The sequence below is a fragment of the Thermobia domestica genome, chromosome 16 (genome assembly GCF_964235325.1).
Source record: "Thermobia domestica chromosome 16, izTheDome1.hap1.1, whole genome shotgun sequence".
In the NCBI taxonomy this organism is placed as follows: domain Eukaryota; kingdom Metazoa; phylum Arthropoda; class Insecta; order Zygentoma; family Lepismatidae; genus Thermobia; species Thermobia domestica.
The window spans coordinates 41,481,914-41,499,577 of NC_137469.1; the positions used below are offsets into that span (position 1 = coordinate 41,481,914).

Here is a 17,664-nt window from a genome sequence, read left to right on the forward strand (position 1 = left end):
AAATTTTTAGAGATGAATCCTGACATCAAATCCAGTAGAAAAGTTCTTATAAACATGAGTCGAATTCCGCTTCGTTTTCGAGTTACAGGGTTTCCAACTTGGGACCCAAAATCGGCCCGGGACAATAGAGTTGAGTTGATTCTGAGTTTAACGTCCCGTTCAGCAGTGAGGCTATATGAGACGTGGACCTACTGATTAACGTGGAATCCGAACCACATGAGCTCCCACCGGGAATCAAACCCGGGTCTCCCACGCCAAAGGCGCGTACGCTAACCGCTTAGCCACGAGGGAGCTCCCCGGGACAATAGAAAATAAAATATATATTTCGCGTTAAATCAGAAACTGTGTGTTAAAGCTTTGATAAAGTTCAGAAAGTTGATTTGTATCAATATGATTTTTACGTGCGTTGCAATTCGGTTGGCAGCGATGCCAACTTGGTAGAACTTTTATTTGTTTCCAAATGACAATACGTCTAGGTTTCACCGATAGTGGCCGTTTTAATGGCAACATGTTTAGCATGTTGACTGTCTGGTTAATGGTTTCCAAATCTACATTCAGAGGAACAAATTCTTTATCTTGTTGGTGCATAATTTCATATTTACACCTTCTTCCGTGGTTCCAATATCTCACATATATTCACGTTGTTCACGGTAAATATTCAAAGCACCCTTTACACAAATAATCATCCTCTCCTAATACTACGTTTTGGTTGACGCGCCGTACGCAATACATATATTTTACCGCAAGATAAAATTTTTGTCAAGGAATTCTTTCTGTACACAATCCTCTTATGCCTTTCAACACATCATTGTCAACACATTTAATATGGTCCTTACTGTAATAGAACTTCTCCATTGTTATTCACACAAACACTGTAACTAGTGCACTACAATGTCAGTTACCAGTGAAAACAATTTTCATGGTTCCAGTGAACCTAGGATGATGTTCACGACACCGAATCACGTAATAAAATGTTTCGTGGTTGCAGCAGAACCTCTTGACCAAGTTCGAGCTTGATGCGTGGAGTTGCGAGAGGTTTTGCAATAATAAAAAATACTTCTTCTTCTTCTTCTTATTATTATTATTATTATGACAACTTACACAGACGTAGATTTTATTCGACATTTTGGTTTTACTAATGATGGCAAACATCAGGTGAAATTCACACTTAATGTTTAAAACTATTAATAACGCACGAGATAAAACCTTTTAATGAAATACATGTAAGTTTTCGAAAACTGTGGTGATGTGGGGAAAATTGTGCTTCATGTGATGTTTACAATCATTAACAAATACCAAATATCAAATAAAAAACACGTATTGTCATTTGGAAACAAATAAAAGTTCTACCAAGTTGGTAACACTGCCAACCGAATTGCAACGCACGTAAAAATCATATTGATACAAATCAACTTTCTGAACTTTATCAAAGCTTTAACACACAGTTTCTGATTTACCGCGAAATATATATTTTATTTTCTATTGTCCCGGGCCGATTTTGGGTCCCAAGTTGGAAACCCTGTAACTCGAAAAAGAAGCGGAATTCGACTCATGTTTATAGGAACTTTTCTACTGGATTTGATGTCAGGATTCATCTCTTAAAATTTTCAGACTCCCTTTCAATTTGCCTTGTGTATAGGATCTAAATGTCCATAGGAAATATTTACATTTCAAGTACAAAAATCGAAATTTCAATAATTAATTGCGAATGTTAGGGGCTTCAGCCGCATGAACGGTTAACGGATATTAAATACTTAAGTGCTTTTCCAATACATGTAAAAAATTCAGATTTTTAAAAGGTGGGTTTTTTGTGAAAATGGCGTCCAAACATGGCGTCTTAATGAAATTTTCAGCTTTTCATCATGCTATAATGTGGGATGTAATGATCAGAAACGTAAGTCCTTTACATTTTCAAGAGACCTTATGGAGTAGATTTCGATGCTAGAAGCAGATGGTTGATATTGCTCGTGAGGACAGAAAAAAAAATGGTTGAAGTTAGCAAAAATTTCACCAAAGTTGGCAACATTGCGAGTGAACTGCGCGATTCCTATTTGACCAATATACGAATTTTGGCCCTCCACCGAAACATACAACTTTATACTCTTCCTGCTATTGCGATTATGTTACTAAGTACACTCGTTTCTCTATAATAAAATTTTTAATTTGACATGTTTTTCAGTTTTTTGAGCAATCCGAGAGGAGGGCAGCCATTTTGGAAGGCTGTATATCGAAGGAAAAAATTTTTTCAGCTAAAAGAAAAAATATGGGTCTAATAATATTGCTTGTAAATCCCATATATATAAAATAAATGAAAGATGATACTATGATGGGGACCAATTGTGGTTTGCCTGGACGATTTGAAATGGAATTGGTCTAATGTATTTACATATTTACTGTTCGTACCGGCACCTATGACCTTAAACACGTCAACGTGTGAGGGGTAAAGTTCCTCGGCGGCGTCGTCAGGAAGCACACTATTCACGGAAAGTATTTTCTAAAATATAAAATTACTTATTTTACTTCAGATAGGCTATACGCATAAGCAACACATTAATTTGTACTATAATTATCACAAGCTTTCTTTTTTTTTCTTTTTTTTTCATTCATTCAGTGCATTCAGAACTTTATAAAAGTCTTATGTTGAATGTTGTTGCCTACCTTAAAGTGAAAGCATATAATTCGCCCAAAGAAAGTTCAGAATCTGATAAAAATAACTTTCAATGTGATCACCTTAGTTGTACCAATCACATACTAGCAAAACGGTCAAAAACCCAGGCGGGTTTTTTCAGGTGGGTCCAACCCTGATTTGTATATGGTTTTTACTTTTAAAATACAAGAATTATATTGTGATAAGAATATGTAATGTTTTCTATATATATATATATATAATATTTTAATTTACATTATATTTTAGATACATATACATAGTTAATAGAAGTAGTGTTTGTTATATTTAACACATCATAAATGGAGCAAATATTCATAGACACAGTTCAATTTTTGACTATCTAACAATGGGAAACTTATTTTTCATTTTCCATATCTTGAGACCAATTAGATGGATCACCTCCACGAACGAACTCGATTCTTAACTTATGAACGTCTACATTCTGACCTAAATTGATTATCAACCATTAAGAGCCTGACATACTAATAATAATACAAAATTCACCATTTTTCTTTTGCTTGTTTATTCATCAGTGAAAGGAGATAATGAAATTCAAGTTACCACAATCATAGATAATGCTATTCTACAACTGAAAATATGAACCTGAAGAATGTTCAATGTTGCAATCCATAGTAATTACAGTGTTGCCAGAAAAACAATTTCCCTAAAATCTAAGTTAACACACCGAGTAGAGGAATGAACTCAACTGCATTTGATTAAGTATCATGTTGGTTTGGTTTCTTGTGAACTACTTTTTAATTAACATTATTATTTAGTTTTAATAACCGTATGTTAAAACTATTTTGTTTATTACAAACTAAATACAACTATTATTTAAAAAGTAGTTCACAGGAAACCAAAACAATATGATACGTAACCAAATGCAGTTGAGTTCGTTCCTCTACTCGCAGTCTTAGCTTAGATTTTAGGGGCGGTGTTATTATGGCAACACTGTAAATTCTATGGATGGCAACACTGAACACTCTTCAGGTTCATATTTTCAGTTGTAGAATAGCATTATCTATGATTGTGGTGACTTGCATTTCATTACCTCCTTTCACTGATGAATAAACAAGCAAAAGAAAAATGGTTAATTTTGTATTATTTTTAGTAAGGCAAGCTCTTAAGAGCCTGACATACTAAATATCAGGGTTAGCAAAAACCATGGTTTTTATTGAAAAAACCAAAAAACCCAGTTTTTTGGGGTTTATTATAATTATTATTATTATTATTTGTTTAAACCAGGTTTTCTGGTTTAAATAATTTGCTTTATATATTTATATCACATATGGACAGAAATAAGTTTGTTTTGCCTTGGTGTTATTATACAACAACCAGGTTATGATGGAAGGGGTCACATAAGCTTAAAGCGGAATCCAAACCGCTTCTCGGCTTACATCCGAGAGAAACTGTGCTCCACTTGAAATCGAAACCGGGACTAATTGGCCACAAATACGATACCTCTGCCGACGCACTCAGGAAGGACTCCTGATAAAAATATGTTGTACTGATCTTTACATAGGTCTACTTGTTAATATAATTGTCAAGAATCATTTACGAAGGATAAAAAGATAAACAGTTGCACAAGTGAAACCATTATACAGAATTACATATGGACAATTTCAAAATACTTCAAGTGCAGAAGAATTAATTTAGTCCAAGTTAATGAAATACAACGACTTAATTTGCAAATCAGTAAGAAAAGTGAATAAAGATACGAATTAATTGAGTCCACTTTGGCTCTGACTCATTTATACATAAATAGATACCAAAGATACTTCTGATTTTAATAAATGCCTCTCGTGGGGTTTGTATGCCCCCCCCCCCAAAGAACGGTATTTCGATGTATTTTATCAACAATAAACACTATTAAAACGAAACAATATTTAGAATTTTCCTTTGATTGCAACTGCATAACAAAAATAACAAACTATAAAAAACTCACAAAAGAAACATTCATAAACTTATATAAAAAAAGTTGCTTTTGTAGTATAATCTTTTTGAGTAATGAATGGGGAATTTAGGTTTGAATATAATACGAATAATATACGGGAGTGAAACGTGATAACCCACAAATGTGTGTTTATTACGATTTTACGAACATTTACACTTTGACGAACATTTTTCGTTTTTTGGTTTAAACCAGCCAACCCTGCTAAATGTAATACAAAATTTACCTTTTTTTTTGCTTGTTTCTCATAAGTGGAAGGAGATAATGAAATGCAATTTCCCACTATCATAGATAATGTTATTCTACAACAGAAAATATAAACCTGAAGAAATATAAACCAGGCTAGGCTAAAAGAGACAGTGATGATGAAAACATGAATGAAATGGTGGATTGAAGAAAGTGGGAGGAAACTGAAGAACCCAGAGGAAACCCACACACATGGTGTTTGTCCACCACAAGGTTCACTTGGCGCGAGCTGGAATCGAATCAGGAACCCCATGTGCCAGAAGTGAACGCTCTACCACTGAGCCACCGTGGTTCCCCAAGAGCTCAATTTTGAATAGAAGTCGTGAGTACAACTGCACATGTTTCTAGATCTGATAATTAACTCCTTTGTGGCTACATGATCCGCGTACTCGTCATCGGGCGGAAGACCCGCGTTCGATTTCCGGAGGAAACTCGTGTAGTTCAGATCGCTCGTTCGGCTGTAGGTCCAAACCTCATAGAAACTTGCTGTTGAAGGGGACGATAAACGTTAACTCATCCATCCAACCATAGATCTGTAGTAGGGCCACTAAGTCATCATGTAATAGTGGCTCTGAATCCTAACATTTTAGGTAGGTTCTCAGCTAGAGGAAACGTTAGGAGTGGGAATAGTAAGTTTTAGTTGTAATTTACACTGGTAGAAGAAATGCAACGTTCTGTCCTTCTTCCTCCTGGTACGTGTCTGCGTTTACATAGTAGTTCAAAGATTCAGGAGAGCAGTGCGTACGCCACTGCAAACGAGAGAAAATGGTTCTTGATTCTCCTATCAAAAGCCCATGCCATTTCATTTTTAATCTCATTGTTCCCCCCCCCCCCCCCTTCAGTTTGTTTATTCATTTCTTAGCACAAAATTACATATAACATTTTTTTGTTTAATTAGTTGGCAACATTTCTGCACTGCAGTCTGCATTGTTTACAAGAGGTGCAAAGCTTCGTGAAAATCAGAATATATTTTGCCAAATTTACAGGTAAAATTCAATACTTTTCGTGGAAAGACATGTTTCTAAGGAACAAAATTCTACAGGCAGCACAATTAAATAGTGATACAGCCATATTTTATGTTTCCACATGTAGGGTTAGTACCAGGGTTGTTGGAATTTTCCCCAGCCCAAAATTCCCCACTGGGTTTTATTGGGTAAAACCCACGTAAAAAACCAAAAAAGCTTATGTCAAAAAATACACTTCAAAACTTGGATTGAAATATTAATCGTACTTCTTAGTGTATGCCTAGATTCAAAATTGGCATAATATTGTAATATAATTTCATTTCAATGTGTATTAAAACTTCCAAAATTAAAAATATAAAAGAAACAAACAGGATGAGGTTCCGTAAACGAACTTTTAAGAAAAGGAAAGCTAAAAATAAAAGTGAAAATGTTTAAATAAATAAAAACAAAATAAGAAACTGCATATAGGTGAAAAGCCAAAAACAGAGTATATAAACGTATGAAATTGTAAACAATGGATCAGTTTTTGGTCATTCATTTGCAGTTAGTCAGAACAGACAGAGTCGACCATTAGAACCTCATCAGGATGGACCTCAGCCTGTACCGCTATAACCTTTTGTAAGTACTTATTAATTATGCCGAGAAACAACGCATAAAAAGTTTGTGCATGGAGGTCTTCTCCATGACAGGCACATTTTGTTAATTTGTAACTTTTATATTATTGTCATGACCTTTTTTATGTACTACATATTATTGTCATAACCTTTCTTTATGTACCTTCATTAAATTATCAAAATGCATCAAAATAGTATTATCTTACTACCGAGTATAACAATAAGCAATCTCCCATAATCACTTATTCCAAATAGTAACAAAAACGATTATTTTAAGTTACGAGACAATATATGTATTTACAACCAGAACTGAACAGAACACCATTGAAAAATAAAAGGTTTGGGAATCATTCATAATTAATTTTATTTGCGCTCGATCAAATTCGCTGTAATACTGTTATCTATTATATAAAAATGAAAAGAATTTTGTTTGTGTGCGCAACACGGGAAAACGGTTCAACGGTTTGGAATGAGTTTTTGGATGCAGCCATCACGTACGTCAAACTACGTGTTTAATCAGGTTACTTTGATTAAAATGGGGGGAGCGGATGGTCAAAATCTTAGTATCTCTCGATTCTGTTAAGTTAGGAAGATGACATTTTTTATGTAAATTTCCCACTAAAATAAATGGACCCGTGTTCCAGTACTTTTGAAAGTTTCCATTTTAAGTGGGAAAGGGAAGCATTTTCTATAATTTGAAAGCGATTTTACCTGTTGTTTCTGATCGCATCACACGGGGAAACGGCTAAACAGTTTGAAATGAATTTTTGAACATAAAGAAGTAGTTAGTTCCCATCCTGAGCTGGGATTTTTATATTACTTTGATTCAAGGGCGCATCCTAGGAGAAGTAGAGGCAGTTCAAAATTCATGTTTAAAAAAAAAAAAAAAAAGTATACACGAGCTCGCTAAGTTAGGGAGATTAAACTCGGCATATAAACTTTTCATTAAAAATAAGCTTGCATGTGCTGTAGTGTTTCTGAAAATTTTCGTTTTAAGGGAGAGGGGGTGATTTTCCATGATTCCTTTGTTCATATTGAAAGCGATGTTGTTTGTTGTTTGTGACCGCGTCACGTGAAATGCTTGAACAGTTTGAAATGAGAAGGGTGTAAGGGAAGGAGAAGGTAACTTTCCCAAGGGAAAAAGGGATTAAAAAATCATGCCAGAAATAGAACATCTTACTACACTTTCATTGATATGCGTATTTTAAGGGGCAGACGGAGCTCAAACATTTTCCTTGAGCCTAATTTTCCTCGTACAAAGAACGGACACTTCAGCTAGTATGGAATCAAAAGTAATGCAGCTATATTTCTTTTGTTTTTGTTATATATATTTGGGTATTAATATAAAGAGATAAAATGTCTTTTTCCATATACCAGTTATTTACAAATCGAGAACGCATCACTTGAAAAAGGAAATTACTAAAGATACACCTCTATCTTCTCAACATTAACCGCAATCAGATCGTGGACCTCCCTAATTCTTCTTGCGTATCTGATGGAGTATGTGAAACACAGTACAATTATCGTATGCTACAAAACCTCTTTAATCGTAAAATATATTGTAAGAAACCAAACTGGCAACTGAAAATGAGAAAAAAATACATTTCCAACATTTCAGTTCTTTAAAAATTATTTCCTTTAGAGAAACAACATCCATTCAATAAAGCCATTATTTTGTCTCTGGCTCCTGAACTTGAGGTATTATCCCAGTATTTGCCCCGTGTGTTTTAATTGAAAACTCAGGACGGCTGGCACAGGGATTTGAATCAGAAGTGTAAGAGGGGATTTTATTCCTATTCTGTATTACGTAAAACTATCGACCTCTTTGTTACTCTAGAAAATTGTGTACTTCCTTCTTTCCAGAAATCGAAATATAAGCGAGTGTCAAACGGTGCAAAGTGTGTGTCTCACGAAACGCGTATGGGACTTCATGTATTCCTTGGGCATTATTATTATTATTATTATTATTATTATTTCTAAGCTTAGTTCAATGTCTCATGATTATGTACCACGGCTAAGAGAGACTGTGATTATATGGATAATAATGGTGGCATGACTAAACCAGCCCGAGAAACCCATGCACACGATGATTGTCCACCACGAAACGCACTTGGTGGGAGCTGGGATTGCACTAGGAACCCGCGCAAGAGGTGAACTACCGCAGTCTCACAAGGGAATTCGGTAGTTTCGTGTGTACAGTAGTACATATACGCTTAAATGATATATTAAGTAGGAATATGGCTTTAAATATGCGTACAAAATTTAAAAAAAAAAAAAAAAAAAAAAAAAAAAAAAAAAAATATTACCCAAGAAAACCCAATTTTGGTTAATAAAACCAAATTTTACCCAATAAAACCAACTGGGCTGGGATTTTTCACTACCCTGGTTATTACTGTTTTTCATTGCAATTGCTCTTGAATGGTTCAAATAATTTTGTGCATATGAAAGATAACTGTATTAGATATTACTTTTCGCCGGCGGAATAATTCTGCACAGTTTACAAGAGCTATATTTTATGTTTACAAGTGTAGCGTTACTAGTGTGAAACCATAACAAATGCTATGTCGCTGTATAGACGCATGTATTGTCACAACTTTTGCTTACGTTTACATCTGTCATCGCTGACGCGCCTGTTCTCTTCGGACGCAACCCCGCGCCATTAGCTTTACCTTCTGAGACTTGGTCAAATAGCATTCGTGTTTTTATTGGTACATAGCAGAGGCTGGTTTGTGTCTTCTACTATAATCTTTACCGTATAAGCCTAGACGCTGTATTTATACGCAAATAATAAAAGAATAGTAGTTTTTCAACAGTTTCTTGTGAGAGACCCCTTAAATTCCATCTATGCTAAATGAGGTGAAATTAGTGAATTATAATTTTTTTGAACAATTACTACGTGTGTGCTTAAACTTGATCTACACAAGACAAACACCGTGTGCCTGGGTTTCTCGAAGTTCTCCCACTTTCGTCATTCCACCAAATTCTCCATCTCTTCATCACTGTCTCCCTCATTCTCGGTACATAATCGTAGTACGTTAAAATTAAAGAGCAATCACAGGTCACCAAGCACAGGATTGTTCACGTTTTTACATTGTCGCTTTTAGAGCATATGTTTGCACATGATATATAATGTTGAAGCCCTCCTGAAGTGTACCATGCACCCATGAATACAACCCCACTGCAAGCAACAATTGACAAAAGACTATTAGCTAATTTTGTGAAGAAAGAAATCCTAAATTATTTACTTAAAGTATAGATATTTAAAACGGTACAGGTGTAGTTTTGACGCACCCCATTTTGGAAGATTTACAGGTAAAATTCAATAGTTTGTATGACAAGACATGTTTACAAGAAACAGATTTCTGCAGGCGACAGATTTAAATACATGGTAATACAGCTGTATTTTAGGGTTACTAGGGTAGAATCATAACAAATATTTTACGATGGCTAAAGTGAAAATGAAATGAAATGAAATCTTTGAGTTTTACGTCCCACGGTTATGCCGGTTAGGCTAAAGGAGACGGTGAAGATGAGTAATGAATGAAATGGTGGAATGAAGAAAGTGGGAGGAAACGGGAGAACCCCGAGAAAACCCACGCACACGGTGTTTGTCCACCACAAAGTTCACTTGGCGGGGGCTGGGATAGAACCCGGGACCCCTAGCACCAGAGGTGAACGCTCTACCCCTGAGCCACCGCGGCCCCCAATGGCTAAAGTGAGTGAGTGCATATGAAAGATGGTACTATTAGATGCTATTTTCTACCGGCGGCATATTTCTGCAGTATACAGGACCTGCATTTTATGTTTATAAGTGCAGTGTCACTCGTATGAAACCATGACGAGTGCTATTGAAACTCATATCATTTTTAAAACCCACTTTCTTCCACTATTCTCGGTTGCATGCATACACATCATCGCCGACGCGCCTGCTGCCTTCGGACGCATCTCCCCGTGGGCCCACCAGCTTTGTCCTGCTTTGACTGGGTTAAATAGCACTCGTGCTTTTAGTGGCAATCTATCACAGGGTGGTTTGTATTTTTTATGCTACACACCTGAAGTTGTATTTACATGCAAATCGCAAAACCGTAATTTCCAACAATTACTTTTTGTGGCCCCTCTACACATCTGAAAGTCGTACTTATACGCAAATCGCAAAGCAATTGTAATCTTTCAACAATTAATTCTTGTGGCTCTCATGAATTTTATCTGTACAGAGTGAGATATTTTCATGTCCTGCGGAAACCGTTTTGGGGACAATAAAAAGGAAATTAGTGAAAGAATTATGATATTTCAACAATTCTTTCGTGTTGCGCAAAAAGTAAACCTGTACGCTTAAAACAATAGCACGATATTTTATACCCTTGCACTAAATGATACAGCCTTCTAGTAAATGATCTTCAATGGAATTATTGGAAGTATAGTTCATTTGTACCTGTGTTCTGTATTTTCTATAGAAACATAGGTAACTCTTTACTTTGGGCAAGGCAGTGATATCCCGTCACTGTTAGTATTATTCACAGGTGTCATTGGTTCCTTTCTGTTGCTAGGGATTATTCATAGACTATGTACGACCTTAAAAAGACAGTAATAAGGGGACTTTAATTTACTACAATATTGCCCTTGTACTTAATGCAATCAGTTCCTGTCACTGCCTTGCCTAAACTAAAGATTTGCCGAAACATATTTCTGTCTCAAGTACAAGTGTAACAAAACCTACCTGTTTGAGTGAAACCACTGGTTGGTGCTCGGTAGTTTAAACGCCCCTCCAGTTCACAGTCTCCAAGAGCGATTTCGGCTAACTCTCTTTCATTGTAACGCATAATAACAGCATGTCCAACGTCCTTACTTAGCGGAAAAATTTATATTCATCTTTAAAAACGTAGGCACTCCAAATATTTAAATATTTCATCCGTTTCGCTTCAAGAACTTCATTTAATTGATGTCATGTCTCCGCTTCAAGTTTCCTACGGAAAGAATTACATAATGTATATATTTTTATATTACTAATTTAATCTACTATGCTCTTACTGAGCAGAAATTCTAAGTGTTACACAAATATTTATAAATTCTTACCAATTCTCCCACCAAATTTTCACAACGGGCGCCGGCCATGTTAGCACATCTTTTCATAAGCAGTAGATTTTGCCAGGTTAATATACTCGATATTTGAATAAGCATTATAAAAAAATTAATTTTTTAAAAGAATCATGCTTAAATATTTTTATTAACACTTCTTTGGTCATTATTTAAATACTTTTTTATGAAGTGCACGACTTTTACGGATACACAAGAATGATCACTTACAGTTTCCAGTCAGATTTTAAAAGAGACTGGTATAACTGTCAAGTGAAGTAAGGGACAGTCGCTAACAGTTTTACAGCCGGTTGTGTGATTGAGTTTTATTGTGCATTTTATCTAATTTTTGATGGTTTAGTGTAGAGTAGTATAATTTAAAAGTGAAAAATGGATGATGGACTAAGTGCACTTCAACCTGGAGTTAACGTGGATATCAAACGGACGGATGGTGAGTACATTGTTCATTTCAGATACGGGAGTGAACGGTTTGTTGGGAAGTTCCTACTGTTGTGGGCTGTTTGGATAGTTCACTTATAAGTGAAAAAAATAAAATATTTCCATTTAAACATACGAACTAGATGACAATGTCCAATACCTAGAAGGTGTTCAAGATTCATACGTGTATTTTTTGGGGGGAATTATACAGGTACTCTTCGCGTGGGATGTGGTTTAGGGTTATCGTACATTGAACTGTATAGTTTTCTTACGCTTATTATATTAGAATATATTAAAATTTACAAAGCTTGATGGTGTGTAAAAATATCCACCGCGTTTTCTGTTAGTATCATAATAGTAAACGTGAAAACTTGATTTCAGAGGATTGAGTACGAAATTAAAATCATTATAGTAGTGCCTACACTCGAACATGTAACTGTACGTCGTGTATATAATTAAGTTCTATGGAATGTTTATATATAGAAGAGTTGCTATACTGCTTTAATTGTAAACAAAAACTACTTTTAGGATTATTATTAAAAAACAAAAAGAAACAGCTTAAATTTAATACTAGAATGATAATTTTTCATTTAGCTACGTTTAAAACCGTAGGCTAATTATTAGGTAGAAACATTAATTGTAACTGAAACGAGTCCTGCGGGGCTTCTAACCCCCTTCGCTTGCTCAGCTGTATTCTGTGAAGTAGGTAACACTGGAAATCTTATATTTGCCAGATTAAGGTGGGGTGGGGTGGGGGAGTGGACTAAAACAAAACCCAAAATCACTTGTTCTGCTCAAAGTGCACTCTTACCTTTTCGAGTAAGTTGCGTTAGCGTACTGGCTTATGATTCACGTTACGTTAAGTTCGGTTTACTATGATATAAGTAATAGAAATTACGGGCATGTAACCTAAAAGCGGGTTAACTTTATCATGCGTGCTCCGTTTGGTATCCTAACGCAGAAACTAGAAATTACACTATATTAATTTTCAAAAAACTGGTCCAAACTTTCCGAACCCTAAGCTATCCAACCTTACTCTACTTATCCATACCTCACTCCACCCTACCCTACTCTACTATACCCGTTTAAAGATAACCTACTTATTGATGTGGAACTGGAGCGTGTATTGTAAAGTTTACCTCTAAAAACGTTCTCTACGTAGTCGTACGTCACTTCTATGAAATATTACGTTTCATCGCACTTATTTCCTGTAGTTTAAGTATATGAGGTCAAATACGAATAACAATTCGACGTCATTGTCTTTATGACAATAGTGTGCTAATGCGGGTGGTCACTTAAAGTTGACGTTGTTGTCTACTTCAAGGTGGGATGAAGCTGGAGGGCATACATTGGATGAGTCAGTAACAGCAGGCGCGTTATCTATGGTGGGTCTGTATATAGTGTGTTCGAAGAGTGGGTCACTCTCACTACAAACTAGCTTGGGATTAGATTATATTGTAATGAACCATTTTTCTGCTTCTTTTTATGTTCCGAGATGAATTACATATTGGTGCCTTCATAAATAAGTTTCTTAAACATTAGGTACTTAAGGTATTTTTAATTATTCTTGATTACATACATATATATGGGGGGGACCATGATTCTAGAACCATCCCATCAAAGTCATAGAGATAATGTAAAATTGCTTTTAGCTCAGTGTTTTCGCATATTCGATCCTGAATAAGGGAATGTTTTGTGTGTGTGAGAGCGGGGGTAAGGCAAGAAATATAAGGATCATGGCGAAGGGACTTACTAATCCTGTGGAGTCTCAAAGTAAAACAACAACAGGTTGTTGGTATAGTCCGCAGCAAAAAACCTACAACATGAGCATTGTTATTGTGAAACTACGCCTAACAGCCAAGGAAATCAACATAATGTATAAGTGGCACGAATAACGCCAGGGGGAACCTCGGCGTCCTCCTCTCTAATCTTATTTTGGAGCAAAAGATTCGTAATTTCACAATGAACTTACATGCTCATGTTGCAGGTTTTTTGCTGCGGACTGTACAAGTCCATTAATTACTCGCTGAGCATATGGAACATACTGTAATACATATTGATTGACGGGCCTAGTTCATTAGTTGTGTTACATTGTCATGTTTGAATTGTTAAACATAATTACTTATTATAATAATTAGCGTATGAAATTGTAGGGCGGTTCGGAGAGTTTGCTTCCGTGGTAATGTGTAAACTGCCGGTACTTGTTTTGTCTTGCCATCAATGTTAACTGTTTCATTTGCTCCTACTTTTTGAACTCTTTTGTTGAGTGAATAGGTACACACTTTGAGAGAGGTAACTAATTCTTAAGTAATTTGTGTGAAAAGAAATTCAATATCAGGATTAGTTTTCGTGTTTTCAATGGTTTGTATTGTTTTATCTCACTCCACTGTGTTTTTATCCCAAGTTAACCCGTACTTCGAAATAGTGTGTTCGTCTTGTTTGACAATGAGTTGGTTGTATTAGCATTCTTCTGTAAGATTCTAAAGCGTTGTGATTGGTGTGTTTATCTATGTAACTGTTCTGTGAGTTACTTTGTCACGGGTTATGGTGGGCACGTGATTTTCCTTTTTTTTATAGTTTTCTCGTAGGTCGATGTTATAATTTTGTGATACTTTTTTTTTACACGTTTTGGCAAGTTATTTTGGCTCAGACTGCAACCGATTCATCTGACTCTGTTCCCGGAGCAGTTTAGGAATCACATTAAAGTTTCTCCACCCGATCGTGACGTAATGTCACGAGGTATTATCATGGGGTAAAAGTAGTGGTCAAAGTGAGACTGTATGTGGTGGTATGCCATACTGCCTCTGGTTTTTCAGTGATCAGGACATACCGTCATTCTAAAGTGAATGCTATTTTAAGTAATATAATTTTAATAAATCCATTTTTATACACAGTAATTGACGAATAGTTTCGCATGTAAAAATATGCTATTTCTTATGTAGAAATAATTTCTAAGATGCCAACACCAATATTTTTTGTTATCTTTTTCCTACCTTTTGTTTTAAAAATGAGGTGTTTACAAAATTCACGTATTTTATATTTTGTTGTGCCATACTGAATTGTTTCTTTCTTATGTATGTGTGTCTTTTTCCTTTAATGCACATATAAATAACATGTTTTGGGAATGAATGGATTTCGAGGTTGTCTGCTGTTGGGGCGGACCTTCCGGGGATCTGGAATGCTCCTTAGTCGAGTAGGGTGTTCGAGAGTTCTGCGGGAAATTGTTTAAAAATTGTTAATATGAAAAATCGGTTTTTGAGCATTTTCATATATACCTACATAATTATCTATAATACAACGTAAGGGGATATTGGCAATTTTCTTTCAGAAATATATCATTAATGACCGTTTGAGATTTTATTGGGATGTTATTTAAGGCACTTTACCCTAATTGAGGACTGACCTAAATGTTTCCTCAGTATTTCAAATGCTTCACTCGGGCATCCATCTGAACCACAAAGCTTAAGTCACTTCTTTTTAATATACGGTCCTCATATTGTTTATATTGGTAAATCTCAACAGTGATAAAAGAATGAACCATGCACAGTTTACTTTGTCGAAGTTAACAAGTTTTAGTACTTAAATTAGTGCACGTGCGTTAAATTTTCCATACTTCAGTTGGTATATAGTTTATAAACAATAATTTGTATCTACTGGGGCATGTAGATAAACAACTAGTATCGATAAAATAAATTGCACAATATTCATTACTTTATTACTGTTGAGATATGCTGGATAATGAACAATGTAAAGACTGTATATAGGAAGAAAGATTAAAGCTGTGGTATCGTGACGAGAAGTGAAGCATTTGAAATATTGGAAAGAAGTATCATTTTTTAGGTGAGAAGTCAATTGTAACTTTTAGTTCTTAGCTCTTACTGGTAAAATGAGACACTGGCCAGTAAAGTACAATCTTGTTGGGAAAATGTTGAACACTGCACTCCACCTCATTTACATCATATGGGTTCTCATATCGTTATATCTGAATAATAAGCATGAATGAGTAAATAAATCCTGGACCCATCTCAAATTCCTTACTATTAGTTCGATGACACTGGCCCAAGAGAAAGCATTACCTTCTGCAGCCCACTCATATCTTAGGATGCAGGGTTGGCTGTTTTAAACCAAGGTGGTTTGAACCAGCTTTTTTAATGTTTTAAACCAAAAAACGAAACATGTTCGTAACATTGTTAAGTGTTCGTAAAATCTCGATGAACACACACTTGTGGGTTATCACGATTCATTCCCGTATATTATTCGTATTATATTCAGATCTAAATTCGCTGTTCATTACTCAGAGATTATACTACAAAAGCAATTTTTAAATAAGTTTATGAATGTTTCTTTTGTGTTTTTTTATAGTTTGTTATTATTGTTATGCAATTGCAATCAAAGAAAAACTCTAAATATTATTTCATTTTAATAATGTTTACTATTGAGAAACTACATCGAAATGCCGTACTTGTTTTTTTTTTTGGGGGGGGGTGTCATACAAACCCCACGAGAGGCATTTATTAAAATCAGAAGTATCTTTGGTATCTATTTATGTATAAATGGGTCAGAGCCAAAGTGGACTCAAACCATTCTTACCTTTATTCACTTTCCTTACTGATATGCAAATTAAGTCGTCGTATTTTTTTAACTTGGACTAATAATAGTCGTAGTGAACTAACTTGGATTGAAATAGTTCTTCTGTACTCTGCACTACTTGGAAATTGTCCATATAATTCTGTATAATGGTTTCACTTGTGCAACTGTTCATCTTTTTATCCTTCTGAAATGACTCTTGACAGCTAGCTATATTAACAAGTATGTAAGGCTCGGTAAAACTTATTTTTTTATCGGGAGTCCTTCGTGAGTCAGTCGGCAGACTTATCGCATTTGTGGCCAATTAGTCCCGGTTTCGAGTTCAAATGGAGGACAATTTCTCTCGGATGTAGGCCGAGAAGCGGCTTGGATTCCGCTTTAAGCTTATGTGACCTCTTCCTGGATAACCCGATTGTTGCATAATAACACCAAGGCGAAACGAACTTATTTCTGTCCATATGTGAGACAAATACATAGAGCAAATTATTTAAACCAAAAAACAAGGTTTAAACCCAAAATAAACTGGTTCAAACCCCCCCCAAAAAAAACCTTTTTTTTAAATAGAAACCATAGTTTTTGCCAACCCTGTTAGGATGGGAATGAAACTGCTCTTAAGAAAGCTATTAACCATCCACCTATCTTTGAAAACTCCTGTGTTCTTAATCTACAATTCCAATTAATTTTTTTTTTTTTTCTCACTAGTTGAGATCTTTATTTAGGACCAAAGTATTAGAATTTCCTATGTACGGTTGTCAAAATGGAGTCTTTAAAGTAAGAAGACTGGCTAAGATTTTTTGAACAAGACTACATACATTATATTTCTTGTGCATTCTCAAGAATACATATCAGGGTTGGCAAAAACCATGGTTTTTATTAAAAAAACAACAAAAAAACCGGTTTTTTGGTTTAAACCAGGTTTTTATGGTTTAAATGATTTGCTCTATATATTCATATCATATATCAGGGTGTCTACTGGTCATGGAAGTCATGAAAGTCATGAAAAAGTCGTATATTTTGCTTAGTGGTCATGAAAGTCATGAAAAAGTCCTTTATTTACCCAACTGGTCATGAAAATCTGAAATCTCAGAGTATATTTTTATACTTCATACTTTTATACCTCAT

The 17,664-nt window shown here is 35.3% G+C and overlaps 2 protein-coding genes across 3 annotated transcripts in view; one reads left to right on the forward strand and one right to left on the reverse strand.

Annotated features, from left to right (window-relative positions):
• Positions 1-11,677, reverse strand: part of LOC145673037 (pleckstrin homology domain-containing family J member 1-like) — a 61,747-nt gene extending 50,070 nt beyond the window's left edge. Inside the window, exons 1-2 of the mRNA XM_081742370.1 lie at positions 11,518-11,677; positions 11,162-11,408 (exon numbers count right to left, since the gene is read on the reverse strand). Of these exons, the coding sequence (XP_081598496.1) occupies positions 11,162-11,264 (103 nt within the window). The 5' untranslated portion in view covers positions 11,265-11,408; positions 11,518-11,677. The remainder of the gene's footprint in view (positions 1-11,161; positions 11,409-11,517) is intronic.
• An 82-nt stretch (positions 11,678-11,759) lies between these two features.
• Positions 11,760-17,664, forward strand: part of Klp10A (kinesin-like protein 10A) — a 171,946-nt gene continuing 166,041 nt past the window's right edge. The window contains exon 1 of one of the 2 annotated variants that reach the window (XM_081742367.1): positions 11,760-11,968. In XM_081742367.1, the coding sequence (XP_081598493.1) occupies positions 11,908-11,968 (61 nt within the window). In that variant the 5' untranslated portion in view covers positions 11,760-11,907. The remainder of the gene's footprint in view (positions 11,969-17,664) is intronic. The other variant, XM_081742368.1, reaches the window with a different exon arrangement.